Consider the following 19,724-nt stretch of genomic DNA (forward strand, 5'->3'; position numbering starts at 1 on the left):
TATTGTATCTACAATACCATTTTTATGCAGACACTTACTGGCAGAGTATATATATAGCTGATTGACCATTTGGAGGTGGGTCATAGACAGCAACATCGTAAATAATTCAAAAATTTAAACCAAAATTTTTAGAAATATGCATTATGTCCTTACCTGATAAGGTAGTGACTTCGTAGGTCCTGACCTCTTAGCCTGCTAAACTTAGTAGCTCTCAACTTAGGAGTGACCTGTTTGTTGAGAAAGCTAACAATAAGGGGCCTGACAATGGACGTGACCAATTCGTGACAGAGAACCCTAGCTCATTCACCACGGGCATTCATGCTAGGAAAAGTAGTCACCTGAACCACACACACATATAATACACACACTAATCACCAGACTGAGTTGTCTTTAACCTCCTCAACAACATAAAAAACACTATAAACCTAATTAAAATAAAACCTGCATGTTATTAGGTTATGGGGGTGGAAACTCCCTTTGCCCAGTGACTGTACCTGAGGATACATACGGCCTAACGTTTGAACAATTATAAAGTTGTCTTCACGTCTCGTAAGGTAATGCGAGCAAAACACAAGAGTTTGTCTCCAAGACGTGAATATAATGTCTTGAGGCTAATTTTTTCCTGAATGCTAAGGAAGTAGCTATGCTCTCACCTCATGAGCTTTAACTTTAATTAAACGAAGCATTCTTCTTGACAAAGCAAAAGAGCATCTTTAATGGACTTCTCTTACAAAGAAAGCCATTGCGTTTTTAGACATAGGTCTAGTAGGATCTTTAACAGAGCACCACAGAGAACATGAAGTTCCCCTAATGCTTCTTGTTCTTTCTACGTAAAACCTGTAAGGCTCTTACTGGCAAAGAACCCTTTCTTGTTCTTGACCTACCAGATCAGCCAGTCCTTCAATCTCAAATGATCTTGGCCATGGATGCGAAGGATTCTCATTCTTTGCTAAGAACTCCTGTTGAAAGAACAAACTGCTTTGTTTGTGCTTCCAACCTATTTGCTTGTCAATAGCTTGCAGCTCGCTAATCCTTTTAGCTGTAGCTAAGGCTACTAAGAAAATAGTTTTCTTAGTTAGTTCTCGCAACGGCGCACTGCCCATAGGTTCGAACTTATCCGTCTCCAAGAATTTGAGAACGACGTCCAAATTCCAAGAAGGGGTTCTGCACCGTCGATCCTTCTTTGTATCAAACGATCTGAGGAGACTCTAAGATCTGCGTCATTGGACAGGTTTAAACCTCTGTGTCCTAAACACTGCCGACAACATACACTTATAGCCTCTAATCGTCTGATTAGCCAAACCTAGTTCTTTCTCAGGTATAGCAAGGAAATCTGCAATCTGAGTCACAGAGGTACTGGATGAAGAAATCTTCCGATTCTTGCACCATCTACGGAAGTTGTCCCACTTCGACTGGTACACTTTGATAGTCGATGGTCTTCGTGCTCTTGCAACTGCCTTCGCTGCTTCTCTAGAAAACCCCCTCGCTCTGACAAGTCTTTCGATAGTCTGAACGCAGTCAGACCAGAGCGAGGGTGTTCTTGTGGAACCTGTCGAAGTGGGGTTGTTTGAGAAGATCTACTCTCGTGGGTAGACTTCTCGGGGAATCTACTGTCCATTCCAGTACCTCTGTGAACCACGTTTGAGCCGGCCAGTATGGGGCTATCAGGGTCAGCCTTGTTCCTCGACTTTCCCTGAATTTCTTCATTACCTTTCCTAAAATCTTGAACGGGGGAAAAGCGTACGCATCTAGACCCCGTCCAATCTAGTAGGAAGGCATCGACTGCGACTGCAAGAGGTGGGTCCGGGATTGGAGAACAATAGTTCGGTAACCTCTTCGTCGCCGCGGTAGCGAAAAGATCCACTACTGGAGTGCCCCAGAGCTTCCACAGTCTCTTGGCATACTTGAAGATGCAACATCCACTCCGTGGAAAGCACTTGTCCGTCCCTGCTCAACAGATCCGCCCTGACGTTCTTCTCTCCCTGAATGAACCTGGTGAGCAGGGTGACGTTTTCTTTCTGCGACCAAAGAAGAATCTCCTTCGCCAGGTTGCAAAGTGACAACGAGTGGGTTCCTCCTTGTTTCCGTATATACGCCAGAGCTGTGGTATTGTCCGCGTTGATCTGCACTACTTTGCCGCTGATCCACGGTCTGAACGCTTTCATAGCCAAGAAGATCGCCATCAGTTCCTTCCTGTTTATGTGCCATGCCTTTTCTTCTTCGCTCCAAAGGCCTGACTCCTCCCGAGGGGCCCAGCGTCGCTCCCCAGCCTGCGTCTGACGCGTCGGAAAATAATATCCGGTCTGGGTTCCTCTGCTGGAGTGACGTACCCTCTGACAACCTCTCCGGAACTAGCCACCACTTTAGTTCCTCCTTTATCTTTGGAGGAATTGGAAACCGGAAGGAATAATGGTTGCGATCTTCTTGGCCAGACTTCGTTTCAGAAAGAACTGTAAGGGACCTCATGTGAAGTCTCCCTAGTGAAATGAACCGCTCTAACGAAGAGAGTGTCCCCAGCAGGCTCATCCACTCTCTCGCTGAGCATTGGTCTTTCACTAGGAATTCTTGCACTTTCCGTATACACATGGTCTGCCTTTCGGGTGACGGGCAAAGCCCGAAAAGTCACTGAGGATATCCGAATCCCCAAATAAACTATTTCCTGAGATGGGATCAGTCGTGACTTTTCCAGGTTCACCATCAGACCCAGTTGCTGGGTTAAATCCAATGTTACGTTCGTGTCCTCCAGCCACATTGCTGTTTTGATTGTGCTCTTATGAGCCAATCGTCGAGGTAGAGAGAGACTCTGACTCCTGCCAAATGAAGCCACTTCGCCACATTCGACATCATTCTTGTAAAAATTTGAGGCGCCGTGCACAGCCCGAAACACAGGGCTTTGAATTGATAAATCCATTCCCTGGATCACGAATCTCAGATATTTCCTTGGACCTTGGATGAATTGGAATATGGAAGTACGCATCCTGAAGGTCCAGTGTTTACCATCCAGGTCGCCTGGTCGTACCGATGCCAGTACTGAATCGTTCGTCTCCATCGTAAACTTGGTCTTTTCTACGAACAAGTTTATCTGGCTTACGTCCAGATACCGGCCTCCAACCTCCTGATGATTTCGGTACTAGAAACAGACGGTTGTAAAAACCTGGGGATTCGTGATCCAGAACCGGTTCTATTGCCCCGTTTTACCACATGGTGACGACCTGATGCCAAAGAGCCTCTCTCTTCTCTAAATCGATGTAATGAGCCCCTAGGGCTCTCGGAGCTGTAGCGAGAGGTGGTTTCTTGAGAAAGGGGATCTTGTACCCTTTTCCTCGCTACCTTTACGGACCAAGGATCCGCTCCTTTGTTTTGCCAGACTTCCCAGAAGTCCAAAGTCTTTGGCCCCTACCAAAAAAAAAACAAGTTTCTTGGAGGAAAAAGTTTTCTGGCCCCTACACAAGTCTGGAGGACTTTTCTGACTCATTGTTTCGTTGAAGTTTTAGCACCTCTTTTGGCTGGAACTCTTTTCCCTCTAAATGCTGGTCGAGAGAAAGTCCTACCCGAAAGGGCTGCTGTGCTGTCTTCGTATCTTTCGTAGTCTTCTTCATGACCTTAGAAGGTAAATACTTCCTCACAGATGACGTAAGAAGATCTTGAGTAGCCTTCTGAGTGAGGGATGAGAGATATGTCCTTAATGATCTCTTGAGGGAAAGACTGTCCTGACAGAGGAGAGAACATCAACTCCGACTTTTGCGCGTTCGACACTCCTTTAGCAGCGAACGAGCATAAGAGATGTCTTTTCTTCAAGACGCCTGCTGTGAAAATTGAAGCCAATTCATTAGCTCCATCTCTCAAGGCTTTATCTATACAGGACATGATGCTTCTCGACAACTCGGATACTGACGACTCTTCCATCTCCGAAGTCCGAGCCAGGGGCCCCCAACGACCAGTCAAGAAAATTAAACACTCCTCAAAAGTCCTAAAGATACCTTTGAGTAAATGGTCGAACTCCAGAAGAAGTCCACCACATTTGGCTGAATGCAAAGCATGTCTACGGGAGCTATCCACTATGTTGGAGAAGTCTCCCTGGGAGGAGGCAGGTACTCCCAGGCCAAGAACTTTCCCCCGTAGCATACCAAACACCAGACTTCGAAGCCAACTTGGCCGGAGGAAATACAAAAGAAGTCTTCCCCGACTCTTTCTTCTTCCTTCAACCACTCATTTACGCGTTGAAGGGCTTTCTTGGCCGAAATGGACAAAGTCATTTTCAAAACGACGATTTCTTGGCTTTCTTCGTCTTCGAAAATTGCGACAAAGGCGATGGCGGGCCTGAAGGTTGAAAAATCTCCTTCAAACAGAGAAAGAAGGCACTCTGTTAGCCTCTTGTAGTCCGAAGAAGGAGCTTCCGTCTTGTCCTCTTCCGTACTCTCCGCAAATTCTTCTCCTGCGAAGAAATATCTTGAAAACCAAGATCCTGCTGATTCTCCAAATCAGAGTCCTTATGCAGATCCTGTTTAGAAGCGAATGCGGCACTGACTCCCTATAAAACTCCTCTCTTCCTTGTCGAGACAATGTTTTGACTTGCTGCCGCCTGCGTCCTGCGTCCTCCTGAACGTATGCGTCCACCCTGCGTCCATCACTTCTTCCTCTTGCGTCCTGCGTCCTGAACTTCGTCCTTCTTACAGGACGCACTGCGTCCTGGATCGCGTTGTACGTCCTGCGTCCTCTCTTGGAGGACTTAACCGGGAGAGACGAGTCCTTACGTCTAAACCGAAGGTTGTTCGGGCTTCTCCCATGATTGCACAATTACTGCCAATCTCTGCTGCATATCCCGCAGCACCTCCTTCGTTCCCGCCTCCTTAACCAATTGCGATTGCCACTCTAACTTCGTGAATACGATACCAATATCCAAAAGTCAGATAACGAGCAGGAAATTCCAACAGAGAACCAACAACGATGTTGCCGGTTCGGCTGGCAGAGAAAATCTGAGGAAAACGGGAATAGTTCCAAGTACCACGCCACGGGAGCGGGGTGGCCATCACCTGAACTACCAGTGTACTAGCGGTTGCCGCGAGTTTTGAAATTCTGCCAGTGCGTCAAGAGGATAAGCTATATATATACCTGCCAGGTAAGTGTCATGCATAAAACTTCAAAATCAAACTACTCAAAAGATTTGAAACAAAGCAGAGCAATATATAGAAGACCCAGGATCAGTGTTTAAAATAAAAGGCACTCCCAAGTCCTGACAAAAGAATAAATTACTGCTCACCTTACTTTGGGGGCACTCATAGGATATTCTTCAGGAAGAAATAATTCTAGTTTAAAAACTCCTCCCTGAAATGGTGACCCTTCAGGACCTGTCAAGCAAAGTGAATTACATTAACCACTTACGTGCAATATTTACCTCATCCATACATAATCCTCATCTACAGATAAGAAAAATTCACATTTTCAGCTGTTAAAAATATCATGGAATGCATAAAAATATTGTATCTATTGTGTTGCTAATGACTGCAAGAGATAGTACTTTCCAACCATTCAACTAACAAAGTGGTTAGCCACCTGCTTAACTGCCCATCTTGGAACTCTTGCAAGCAGTCCCTTTCATGTAACTAGCCAAATGCTATAGTCAAACTCAACCTTTTAGGCCGCTAAGCGTTGGCCGCATATAGTAGGGATTTTCCGCACTGTTGCCACGCTTCCCCAGGTACTTCATCAACCAGTCCTTTATCGCTGCTATTCTCCAAGATGATGTATGGTTTTTTTTCAAGCACCATTGAATGGTAGGATGCATTGTCCTTCACAAACTTCAGGGGGATGTTAGGTAACAACCGAGTCTTAAACCATTGCTCGAAAGTGAAGCATTCATCTGATTGTGATAGTCACCATTTTTTGCTTGAAAAAATAGTTTAGCATTCATGACAAAGCCTTCTTTCATTCCTGCATGAAGAATGATGAGGCGATTTCCTTTTCCAGTAGGCAGCTTTACTCCTGTTGTTTGTTTGGAGGCCATGTCAGTCAACACTTTGCAACAGTCTAATTTTGATTAACCCATGTTTTGTCAAGGAAAACAAAGTTTTTGACAGACTATCTAACTTGCCGCATCATTCTCAAAAATCTTGAGCGATCAACAGCATCACTTCTATTCAAAAGGAACTTGCAGCCATCAACTTGCAAAAATCAAAGCCAATCTGCAACAGAACTCGACGAAGTGACTCAATGCTACCATTGCAAAATTCCCATACAGTTCTTCTCAGGATAAACTTATCCATCGTCAAAATTTGTAACCGTTGTAGGCTGTTTTTGTCGGTGAATGTAAAGATGGGTTTCTTGTGTTCAGCCTCTTACCACCTTTCTTTGATTTGCTTGGAAGCCAAGCCTTTTAACTGTCCTTTCGCTTACTTTGGTGGCTTTGGCTGTCAAAGCAAGGGCTTGAGTGGGTGGTAGGTAACAAAGGTCTGCCATTGGCCTTCTTATCTAAAAAGTACCGATTCACATTACAGATTATTTCCTTCGCTTGGCTGTGCAGGCCGAGCAGTGAGAAGTGGGGAGAGTGTTTCCATGTTCCCTCACTGACACAGGGAGACCTTGTTGGGCTGAGGTGGCAACAGAGCACAACACAGCACAGCAAAGTTTAAGTTTATTATAAAACAGAGGAATTATCATATATTTAGTTAATATAAAAAAATATCAGAGACATTTCGTCATTACTGTCGTGGCATATTATAGAATTGTGGTAACTGTGCGGAACATCCTGGCTAAATGCAGCAAATGCCTTAGTTGGCCGTAAAAGGCAGAGTTTGACTAGTTATAGTGTTTAGATTTACAATCTGTTTATATAAGAAAACTTAGATCAATTACTTTTATGTTTATATATAATAACTCAGATAAATTACTGCTATCAACCTGGTGAGAAATCTTGCCCAATAAAATATCATCACACATTAGAATAAAATCTCATATAAAGATGGAAAAATACTTACAATTACAAAATGATGCTTCATTTTGTTAGCCCAACTGTCCTAAAATGTACCTAATATATTAAAAAATTTGGCTTGCAGATATTTCCTCTGATTCTAAAAGTCATGAATGGGTACAGTACTACTCTGCAACTTCCAGAGCATTGTTCTCACAAACCGCCCTCACCTCTGCCAAAAATGTCTAGAGCAAACAGTTGAAGATGGAAGGTAGACTAGAAACTATATCAGATGATGAGGTACGGATCTTGCAGTTTGTGGCAAGAAAGGCATTCTACTATTATTAGCAACTGGAAGAAGTTTTACCTACTCAAACATCCCCTCCTTTGCGTTTCCCCTTGCCTCTTCCTTGGAAGAGACAAATGGCTGTTAAGGCTCCTAGCCCTTTTGCAAGTAAGCAAGAGGTTTAACTCCTGATAGAATTGTTAGTAGTTAACCACAAAACTAAACTGGTTGACTTAGCCCTCAAGGTAATGGCTCCAGAGGTGTCTCTTTATTAACAGTAACATTTAGATTTGATTAAATCTTATAATTGCATTAATTAAAAATTGAGAGTAACAAAATTTCTTCAAGAGGTATGTTATCAAAAATGATATTGTTATGATACAATAAGTTTGTTCATACTTACTGGCAGGATATATATATATATAGCTGTATTCTCCGAAGTCCGACAGAATTTCAAAACTCCCCGGCACACGCAGTGGTCGGCCAGGTGGTAGTACCCATTCCCGCTGCTGGGAGGCGGCGCTCAGGAACCATTCCCATTTTCTGTCAGATATTTCTAGTGCCACTGTCTCCTGAGGGGAGGTGTGGTGGGCACTTTGATTATATATATCTGCCAGGTAAGTATGAACAAACTTTATTGTATCATAACAATATCATTTTGTTCATGAACCTTACCTGCCAGATATATATATAGCTGAATCCCACCTTTGGAGGAAGGGGGAGACAGACTCGGATTTTGGGAAACAATTCCATTTACATGATTGATATCTTGGTTCCTTACCTGTTAGCATAGCTGACTTCGTGAGTACCGTCACCCAAGTCTGCTTCTGCTTTACTAGAGACTCCAGCAAGGTAGTGACCTGCGATGCTGTTGAGTTCTAGAGGATCTGTCAACGGGGGCGCGACCACAAAACAACTAGATCCTACATTATAGACCTCCAATTTTTTGGGTAATGCATATAGGTGTTGATTAGACACCGAATGCTGTTAATGCTTCACTGGAGGTGCCAGCAAGGACGTGACCTATATATGAGGGCGAAGCAAAAACATTACCACCTGACCTAGCCTATCTGGTTAAACTTCGTATAACCAAGGCTAATGGAGGGAAGTCCGCCTAAGGCGGCCGACCCAAGACCACAATAAACTAAACACCTAAATAAGAATAATAAACTAAAAATAAAAAATAAAAAGAAATAAAATTAAAAAGTCCAAACTAACATATTTCCTAAATGATAGGAAGAGTGCTACTCTCTGTACCCAATATAGTGTCTGCTGCGACATATGGGCCCAAAGAGCAACAGTTCTTTCGTATGTAGTCCTCCACCTCCCGAAGGTAGTGAGAGGCAAAACACTGAATTACTACGCCAAAATGTGGCATCAAGATGTCATTAAGTGCCATGTTCTTTTGGAAGGCCTACCGACGTGAGAAATAGCCCTCACTTCATACGCATTCACTTTTCAACCATTTTCATATCACTGTCTTGACAGGATGAATGCGCTTCCTTGATGGTGGTCCCTCAAGAACAAAAGCCAAAGCATTCTTCGACATTGGTAAATTTGGCTTCCTTACCGAACACCACAAGTTATCCGAAAGACCTCTACAATCCTTAGTCTTCTTTAGGTAGAATTTTAGAGCCCTGACAGGGCACAGAACTCTCTCTGGCTCGCGCCCAATGATTTCGGCCATCCCTTTAATTTCGAAGGTCCTAGGCCAAGGGTTGGACGGATTTTCATTTTTTGCCAGGAACGTTGGGCTCAAGGAACAAACCGCGGTTATAACCCCTTTAAAGCCCACGTATTTGCTAATCGCTTGTACCTCGCTGACTCTCTTCGCCGTCGCCAGAGCAGTCAGGAAGATAGCTTTTCTAGTAACATCTTTCAGGGAAGCCGTATGCATAGGTTCGAATGGACTGGACATGAGGAACTTCAGAACTACATCCAAGTTCCAAGACGGCAACTGGGTTGTTGAACCTTCGTTATTTCAAAAGATCTCAAGAGATCGTGAAGGTCTCTGTTGTCCGCCAAATCCAGGCCTCTGTGGCCTAAAAGACAACTGAAAGCACACTCCTATACCCCTTGATTTGTAGAGACTGCAAGTTTTAGATCCCTTCTCAGATATAAAAAGGAAGTCAGCAATCTGGCTCACAGAGGTCGTGGTGGAGGAAATGCCGTTCTTCTTGCACCTAACTCCTGAAGACTGCCCACTTCGATTGGTACACTGCATTGGATGAAGCTCTTCTTGCACTGGCGATAGCTTTCGCCACTGACCTAGAAAGCCTCTCGCTCTGGCCAACTTTTGGATAGTCTGAATGCAGTCAGACTCAGAGCGGAGAGATTTCTGTGGTACCTCTCGAAGTGGGGCTGTATGAGTAATCTGTCCTACTGAAGCGTCCTCGGGAAGTCTACTACGAAGGCAATGACCTCTGTGAACCAGTCTCTCGCCGGCCAGCAAACGGGGCGATCAAAGTCATTCTCGTCCCTTCCGACGCCGCAAACTTCTCATGACTTCCCCTAGGATCTTGAACGGGGGAAAGGCGTAGGTCCATCCCCGTCCAGTCCCAGATAAGTGCGTCTATCGCCACTGCCGCTGGGTCGAGTACTGGGGAGCAGTACAGTGGAAGCCTCTTCGTTCTGGACGTCGCAAAGATGTCCACTAGCGGACGTCCCCATAACCCCCACAGCTCTCGGCATACCTCCTGATGCAGAGTCCACTCGGTTGGCAGAAGTTGACCTCGTCTGCTGAGGAGATCTGCCCCCGGACGTTCTCTACTCCTGCTACAAACCTTGTAAGGATCGTGACGTCCAGTTGCCCTTGCCCACAGCAAGATCTCCTTTGCCAGGGCAAAAAGGGACAGAGACTGTGTTCCTCCCTGCTTCTTCAAGTACGCCAGAGCTGTGGTGTTGTCTGAGTTGACTTGGACTATTCGATGAGAGACTTTTTTCTTGGAAAAACTGGAGAGCTAGAAAAGATGGCTGCCATTTCCTTTAGGTTTATTTTGTGCCAGGACACCTGTTCCCCTCTCCAGGTGCCTGACACTTCTTCCCCCCCTAATGTTGCTCCCCACCCCGTGGTGGGACGCGTCGGAGAACAACACTAGGTCGGGGCTCTGAAGCTTGAGAGAGACGCCCTCCGACAACTTCACTGGATCTAGCCACCATTTTAAGTGATGTTTTACCTCTCTTGAAATTTTTAAGCTCATATCCAGATCTTGTTTTCTTTCCAATTTTCCTTGAGAAAAAATTGTAGCGGTCTGAGGTGCAGTCTCCCCAAGGAAACAAACTTCTCCAACGAAGAAATGGTCCCCAGCAGGCTCATACCATTCCCTCACCGAGCACGAATCTTTCCTTAGGAAGGCTGTCACTTTGTCTAAACATTGCTGCTGACGTCCCTGGACGGAAAAGCTCGAAAAGTCACTGAATCCATCTGAATCCCCAGATACAAGATGGATTGGGTTGGAATCAGATGTGACTTTTCGAAATTCACCAGTAGTCCCAGGGACTTCACCAACGATAGTTGTTTGAAGATCCTTCGACACCGCGTTGAGTGGAGGCAAGAATGAGCCAGTCGTCCAGGTACATAGAGACTCTGATATTTGCAAGATGAAGACACCTCGCCACGTTCTTCATTAAAGTCGTGAAGATCATATGGGGCAGTGCTCAATCCGAAGCAAAGTGCCCTGAATTGATAATCTGTCCCTTTTAGGACAAACCGAAGAAAACTTCATCGACTGTGGATGGATGGGGACGTGAAATACGCGTCTTGAAGGTCTAATGAAACCATCCAATCGTTTGGTCTTAAGGTCCCAAGAAGTGACTGAGGTGTCCTCCATCTTGAATTTCTGCTTCTGTACGAACCGATTCAGACTGCTCACATCTAAGACTGTTTCGGCACCAGGAATATCCTGTTGTAGAAGCCTGGAGATTCCAGGTCTACGACCTGTTCCACCGCTCTCTTTTCCAACATCTGCTCGAGCAGATCGAAAAGGATTTGTTGCTTCTCCTGATGGTAAATAGGGGATAAATCCTTGGGTGTCGTGCACAGTGGGGGAGGTTTCAAGAAAGGAATCTTGTACCCCCGCTTGATGACGTTGATGCGACCAGCTCCCGTCGCCTTCCTATCCAAGCCTTTGAGAATAGTCGAAGCCTGGCTCCTACTGGTGGCTGAAGGATATCTGGTTCATTTCTTTCCTCTGATCTTAGCCGAGACTCTGCCTCTGGAACGTGTACTTCCTCGAGAAGATGTTCTCGAGGAAACTCCACCTACGAAAGGGCTTCTGCTTCTTGAACGGTTGCGCCCGTGCCGACGTAGAAGAAACAACCGTACGTTTTGCCGACTGAGCTAGGAGGTCTTGGGTAGCCTTCTCTTGTAGACTGACAGCCCAGATCTTTGACCATAGCCTGAGGAAAAAGATGGCTCGAAAGAGGCGCATACAACAATTCTGCCTTTTGAGAGATAGAGACCGCCTTTGCAGTAAAACCACAATAGGCCGCTCTCTTCTTCAAAATCGAAGTGCAGAAGTGCGAAGCCAACTCCTCCGAACATCCCTGACGGCCTTGTCCATGCATGCAAGCAAGCTGGACAGCTCCTCGAGGCTAAGCGAATCAGGACTACGCGACCGGTTATCCAAGACCCCTAAACACCAATCCAAAAAGTTGAAAACTTCTATCGTACGGAAGAGTCCCTTCATATGATGGTCCATCTCAGAAAGGGTCAGGGCACTTTCGTCGTCGACAAAAGGGATCTCTTCGGGGTGCATCTACCAAGGTAGCGAAGTCACCTTGGGACGACGAGGGGGCTCTAAAAACCCATCTCCTCTCCTGTCTCATACCAAAGACCTGCCTTACCTGTCAGTCTTGAAGGGGGGGTAGGGCGAAAGCGTTCTTGTTTCGGGCTTTTCTTGACTCCATCCAATTCTGCATTTTCTTAAAAGCCCTTTTTGTTGATAATGAAGTAGCCATCTTCAACAATCCTGGAGTCTTGATAGCCTTAGACGATAGCAATTGTGAAGGAGGCGACTGCGGGGCTTCAGGTTTAAACTTCTCTTCAAAAGAGGTTCGAAGCAATTGAACCAAAACCTGATAATCTGAAGATACTGCTGATGATTGTTCTTCAGTTAATTCCTCCGACAAGTTTTCTTCTTGAGATTCATTACTATCCTCCGAATCTCGGCGAATGTCTGAAGAAACATTACGTCGTGCGTCCAGCTGCGCGCCATGCCTGGCGTCAAGCCGAGCGTCCAGCCGAGAGTTCCTGCCGAGCGTCACGCTTGGCATCCAGCCGAGCGCCCCGCCCGGCGTCGAGCCGAGCGCCCAGTCGAAACGTCAGGCCGGCGTCAAGTTTCGCTGCCGCCTTAACGTCGTGCTCTGCAGACTTCATGCACGAAATCTGGAAGGCGAGGTAACAGGAGAAAAAAGCGATCGAGAGAGGGACTGCTGGATCTCTTGACTGGCAGTTTATCATCCTTCCTCCTGTGACGTGAATTATCCTCTTTCTCTGCAACTAATAAGGCAATTTGATGTTGCAAATTCTCAATCTTCTTCGATTTAGGGCTGATCCTGTGAGAAGGACGCATGGGCGAAGGGAAGCCTCCTCCTTCTCTACATGGACCCCGATCACAGGTATATCCTTAGCGCAACAGGGCGCTCAAACGCATTGTCGTCAAAAGACATCCTCTCCGGCGACGATCGCAACACAGAAGAAGAGAAAGGACATGAAGCGTCTTTCTCCCTTAGACCAAAGGTGCCGGTCGCCTGTGCAACACCTTGCACCTTTGCTCTCTTTTGCGGTGGAGAGTCTTCGAATTGTTCTGGAGACGACTGCAAAACAGAATGGGGCTAAGGATATGAAACGTCCTCCTCTGAGGAATCAAAGGCGGCGGCTGCCTGTGCGGACATCTATCGTCTTTGTCCTCTTCAAAGGGCGCGATCGCTTCCGAAAGCTCCAACCGCTGCGCGGGGAGGACGATTCTGATGACGAAAAGCACTCTTTCAAGATCCGTTTACGAACTTTGGAAGCCTGGAAGCGCCCCCAGGTCTTGCCGAAGGAACGTCAGATCGGTTGTCCGACCCCCCACCTTCCGCAACACTCGGAGCATTATCACTACACACCACTGCACTATTAACCACCTTCTAATCTTGCACTTTTGATTCCAGGCTACGCAAAGATTCAAGAATCATTGATAGGGTATTACCCTCCACAGACACTAATGTAAGGCCCGAAGGCATCACAGGTTTAGGAGGGTATCCAAATTCCACTGGATGTGTAACTGGCGGTACACTCCTTCTTACCCTATCTCTTTCTATTTTAGACACATATGATTCATACGCCTTCCACGCAGAATCAGACATACTCTCACATTCATTGCAGCGATCATCAAACACACAAACATGTTTCCGACAATTCGCGCACAATGTATGAGGGTCTACCGAAGATTTCGGTAGCCTCACCTTGCATTCTTCCACACCACATACTCTGGCGCTAGTCGAACTAGATCCAGACATCTCAAGTTTAAGGAAAAATCAAGCCAAATTCAAAAACCAATCCACAATTAGCGTATGCCTAACCACCGATCCAAATCAAATAACCAAAAAATCAATCGGGATACTCAAGTGACCAAAAGAGTTCCAAAATCCAATGACGGAGGTGCAGAAAACACTTGTTTGGCTGCACCGGCGACAGAAAATATCTGACAGAAAATGGGAATGGTTCCTGACGCCCGCCTCCCAGCGGCGGGAATGGGTACTACCTACCGCCTGGCCGACCACTGCGTGTGCCGGGAGTTTTGAAATTCTGTCGGACTTCGGAGAATACAGCTATATATATATATATCTGGCAGGTAAGGTTCATGAACAAACTTGATTTTCATGCCAATTGTATTATGACAGTTCACAAAAAAATGGCAAGGAGGTGAGCCTTACGAAATACGGTACCAACAAAGCATACCTAACCACCCCTAATACTTGATTCCAGTTCCCTTGCAAGAACTGGAAACCACTTCCAGGGGAAGCAGTTAAATGAGTCAGAATCTAAGTTCTAAGGTGCCTAAAACCAACAATGATGCACCCAAGATGGGTGAAGGAGATTTCTGATAATCCAGATGAGTATGTCTATCGCTCTATATCTTGATATGCAATAAACATGCCCTGGAAAAGTCTGACTGTCAGACTAAGCTATTCTTCCATAACAAAATCTATGCTGGCTTTCTAGAGTCAAACTGCTTGATTTTAAATGTCTCATGCCATCTACTGCTATAGATTCCTGTACCTTGTCAGCAAGTGAAATTATGCTGGTAAGCTTTCAGTTTCCTCCCTCCCATAGAAAACATTTTATGAATACCAGGGAAATTGTTTTCAATTAAAATTCTTTATTGCTCATAATTGGTTCAAAGATGCTTTACAGATGTTACAGAGGTGGCATGCAATTTCTTCTACTGTTTTCTTCACCCTTGAGTGAGATCCCTCTATACCAGGAACTTCATTTATGGTTCAACTTCCTTTTTTTTTCTGGAATCTACTATTACTATTTCCAGTTTTGCTTAACCGCTACACTACATGATAATAAATTGTATCTAATAAAAAAAAAAAAACATGTAAGGATATGCAACAAAACAAGGAACTACATACCAGCTACAACAACATGAAAGTATCTTGCATTGCTTTCATCTGGAACTGCAGAGATTCCTGGTACAGGTTCTGCCATAAGCCGCTGAGTTTCCTGAAAAGGCAAAATTTTTAGTTAAAAGCAACAAAATTTATTTTATTAATATGAATCTACTTACATAAGACTATATCTGCGCAGTAAGCACACTTCCACCACATGCCTGGGAACCCTAATACTATCAATGTGTTGTCAGAGCTTACCATAAGAAAACTAAGGCTATGAAGAGGGCTCTCTTGATTAAAATGATGCATTTGTGTATACATACATACATACATACATACATACATACATACGTACGTATGTATGTATATATGTATGTATGTATATATATATATATATATAATATATATATATATATATATATATATATATATATTAAAAACCACCCTGCATGGCTACTTAGGAGACCAGTGCTCCTGTAGAAGAGCACTTTTGTCACTGAGGCACTGGAGAGGCAACCTGCTCAGTCAAGGTAGTCTGGAAACAAGTTATCTGCACTAAAGAGGGGCCATGTAGTTGAATTAATATTTTTTAATCAATATATATGAACTCCCCCTCAAGACTTGGAAAATCAATATGATACACTTACTTCTTCTATAAAGAGTAACTGCAAGTACCCCTCTAGAAATGTGCTCATAAATAAGGAATAGTCATGAAGAAGAGAAGGGAGCCTTGGTGGGTCTGTGGTTCCTTCAGGGGCCAATACTACTTGGGCTGCAGATACCTCACAGCCAATGAAACAGAAAATTCAGATTCATGTGATTAGGTCTTTCAAGTAAAACTTAACAAAAGCTGTCTGAGATGTCCATGAATTTAGAATGGTTTCTATCTCCAAGATGAAATGCTCAATTTCCTCTGCTAACTGTAATGAATGCCTAGCCCTTTGCAAGGGCTCTTACAGGAATCTCAATCAAATGGAAATGGAGTCATACCCAACTTCAATCTTGCATTCATCTACCATCATCAACTACTGCAAAACTTGTGTTTTGAAAGACTGTGTCCTATGTTATGTTCTTTTGTTTGAATAAGCAATGGTGAAGGTCTGCTTCTCTCCCTGTTTCCAATGGAATGGCACAAATGAACTGTGGCACAGCCTAATGTCAGGAGAATGTTATCAGTGTCTTTGCAATAAAATCATGGATATAAGACAGACGAATATATGACAGACCTCTGATTTTCCAATCAGACGAATGGGGATAACCCAAGAGGTAGTGAGGGTCTCACTAACCTTCTCGCTAATGCTGAGAAGCAAACACCAAACCAACCACACTACTGAAGCGCTTGATCTGGAAGGTACTTCTCTTCCAAAGATCCTCAACTGCTAATACGTTCAAATTCAAGAAGTCGACTACTTGAAAAACTGGATCTAAGATGGAACAGGATACAGAATTTATGCCACAAGCCAAGAGCAGGAACCTACAGAGTCATTTAGCACAGAAATGGAAATCGAACTGCACAATGGAAAAATGGTTAGGAGAGGGTGGAAAATGAAATGTAAGAAAGAGAATATGAACAGAGGTACAATAAGAGGAAAAAAAAAGAGGTTGCAGTGACCCTACAAAAAACCGTACATAATATCTAAACTGTGCACGCACTGATGGCGTCAGCTCCCTACAGGGAATTTTAACTGGAAGAAGAGTTTCTGCTGATTTGAGAGCCCTCTCACCTGTCACAAGAGTTCAACTTAAGGATATTCTATAGTGAAGCCATTTATCTTCAACAAGCCATTTTTCACTGAGCGGGAACTGATCTGTGAAAGAAGACCTCTTACTAAAAAAAGAGCTTATGTCATTCTGGCCTGAGTTACAATACAAAATCATTGGACAAAATTTCCAGAAGATGCTTAAGGCTTTATTTCATTATCTGCTTTTGGGCAGATGTAAAGGGAAAGCTTTTCCACTTCTTGACTCTGACAGAGAAAACACAGAACAACTGGATGGGGTTTTAGAGGCCTATGATACAAAATTCCAATTTCATGAGTTTTATGAATGCTTATATTAACACCTGAAATTAGCAAATAGCCACTTTAACTGTAACCACTCTTTATGAATCAGAGATGGCTAATCCAGCATGCAAATCTCACCTCTGCAAATACTGCATATTAAATGCAGATAATTTTCTAATGAGCACAATCACATCTTTTCATTCATGGTTTTTACAAATTATATTACAATAACATACTAGGAGAAAAAAATTAATATATACATATATATTATATATGCAGGCAGTCCCTGTTTATCAGCGGGAGTTTTGTTCCACCAACGTGACGATAGCCAAGAATTACTTATCGGCGATTTCCGGATCGCCGGTAACTGGGGATTGTGTGTGTGTGTGTGTGTATACACATACATACACAATCATAAATTAGTATTCAATATGTAAGGAATGCAGTATTTGATGATACTTTGATACTCATTGGCACAAGACATGGCACTTGCCTTGTGTGAGAAGTCCCACTGCTCTAGGATTTTTCAATCATAACAACTTTACTGCTTGATTTCAAAAGGCTGCAAAACTAATCCAAGTACAAAATTATACTTATTTCCAACTACCTTCGCAAAAAATTGCTCTTTTAAGATCGTCAATTTTTTAAAGATAAAACGAATTTCATATGGACATATCTTCAGCAAAAGCTGGCCTTCATTGAAGTTAGCAACAAAGAAGTTAACAGCAAGCAAATGACATGGATGTGAGTACCGCCCACTTACTCAACTGTTGGCAATTACCTTTTTCCTTTGCTAACAAAGGCATATACTGGGTTGGTTCAAGGTGTCTATGATTCAAGACTTCAAGTCCGCATATCTAGGATCTAAGTAAATTACCCTAATTTTGCCATTTGTTCCTTTAAAAAAAAAAAAAAAAACAAAAAAAAAAAAAAAAAAAAAAAAAAAAAAAAAAAAAAAATAAAAAAAAAATAAATAAATAAATAAATAAATAAAATATATATATATATATATATATATATATATATATATATATATATATATATATATATATAGTGGTACCTCGAGATACGAAATTAATCCGTTCCGAGACGGCCTTCGTATTATGAGTTTTCGTATCTTGGCAACATTTACATGTAAAATGGCTAATCGTTCCAAGCCCTCAAAAACACCCCAGTAAATTATATTTCCAGGCCTAAAACACATGTTCTAGGGTAACGACGAAGAAATATGTCTCCAAAAAGGCAAAATACTGTACATACTTGAGTAATATTCAACTGCATGTAATGTTCAACCCCATTTTTACTGCATATATTAGGACTTTAGCATATGTCCCCTAACAATAAGCCTAGCCTATGTTAGGCGGTTGCTACTGTAGCCTAGTCTATGATTCTGACATCTAAACCTAAGAGCTAAAAGCTTAGAATATGCCAATAAAATGTATTAATAATCAGTATGTACTCATTTCAAATAATTATTAATTAATCATTAACTATAATACACAAACAAAGAAAAAACAAACCTTCCAATCGATTGTTTACATTCTATACGAGTATCGAACGAGCGCCAAGCAATCATTTTTCCTAGCACACAGTAAGCCATAAATTGTCATTAATATTCTCTCTTCAACTAATGAAACCACCAAACAGTATAATAACCATTCATTTTTATTCTTTATTCTATCTTACCTAATGGAGATACCGAGTTACTGACAGCTGTAATGAAACATACGCAATACGTAACGTAATAATAAAAACAGAAGAAGAATTCTAAAAAATACCTATTTGTTGGCAGACTGATTTATTTTATATTTTCTGTATCTAAATTCACATTTTTTTTATTAAATGTATTGCATGTATCATCATTTCAAATAATTATTAAGTAACCATTTACTATAATAAACAAAAAACAAAAACAAAAAACAAAAAAAAGCTTCCAAACGTCTGTTTACATCCAGCACTACTAGTATCGAACGATCGCCAAGCAATCACTTTTACACAGTAAGCCATAAATTTTCATTAATCTCTCTTCAACTACTGAAACTACCAAACAGTATGATAACCATTCATTTCTATTCTTATTCTATCTTTACCTAATGTTTTTTTTTTATTAAATGTATTGCATGAATAAGTTTTTCAATTTACAGCAACCTGTACAATAGAATACTTAAAGCACAAGGGGTAGATGCTGACCAATAGGAGAGCAGGACCTTATGGGGTGACTAGCATCAGGAACCAATGGGAGAGCGGGAGGATGGTGGCGAGTTTACTCAGTTGGCGGCGCAGGAGTTTTAAAATTGTTCTCGGTGGTCCGGGCGGAATCTCTGGACTTTACAGCACAACCTTTCGTATCTTGAAAACTTTTCGTATGTAGAGCAGTAAAATTTTTTGCATTGGCTTTCGTATCTCGAGTTCGTAAGTAGAGCCTTTCGTATCTCGAGGTACTACTGTGTGTGTGTGTATATGTATGTATGTATGTATGTATGTATGTATGTATGTGTATATATATATATATATATATATATATATATATATATATATATATATATATATATATCTCCCTGTGACAGAAACTCAACTCTTGGAGGGGAGATATCTTCCATAGGAAATAACTGGTGACCTTCCCATCCACAAATACCAGCTTCCTGGCCACATACTTAAACAGGGAAAAGATGACTTTTGTAATTTCTTGTGCAGCCAAGCATTAGTAATGTCCAAGCTGGAATCTGCCTTTCTTGTAGCCTTAACAAGATTAAGAACCCTAATTACTGCATCTAAGATGACAATACCAGCTCAGAATGTGGCAACATTATGGAAATTTGACTAAATGATAATCTGACATGTGGACCCCTTGTTAAGATATGAAGTAAGTGACTCCCCTTCAAGAGAGACTGCTGGGTGCTTAAAGTGGGCTTAGGTTGAGGTTAGT

General features: G+C 42.8%; 1 protein-coding gene across 1 annotated transcript in view; it reads right to left on the reverse strand.

The window, feature by feature from the left end:
• Positions 1 to 19,724, reverse strand: part of LOC135225373 (ubiquitin-conjugating enzyme E2 N) — a 47,210-nt gene that overhangs the window by 13,363 nt on the left and 14,123 nt on the right. Inside the window, exons 3-4 of the mRNA XM_064264705.1 lie at positions 14,817 to 14,907; positions 5,261 to 5,348 (exon numbers count right to left, since the gene is read on the reverse strand). Coding sequence (XP_064120775.1) covers positions 5,261 to 5,348; positions 14,817 to 14,907 — 179 coding nt within the window. The remainder of the gene's footprint in view (positions 1 to 5,260; positions 5,349 to 14,816; positions 14,908 to 19,724) is intronic.

Source organism: Macrobrachium nipponense, chromosome 13 (genome assembly GCF_015104395.2).
Source record: "Macrobrachium nipponense isolate FS-2020 chromosome 13, ASM1510439v2, whole genome shotgun sequence".
NCBI classification, from domain to species: Eukaryota; Metazoa; Arthropoda; class Malacostraca; order Decapoda; family Palaemonidae; genus Macrobrachium; species Macrobrachium nipponense.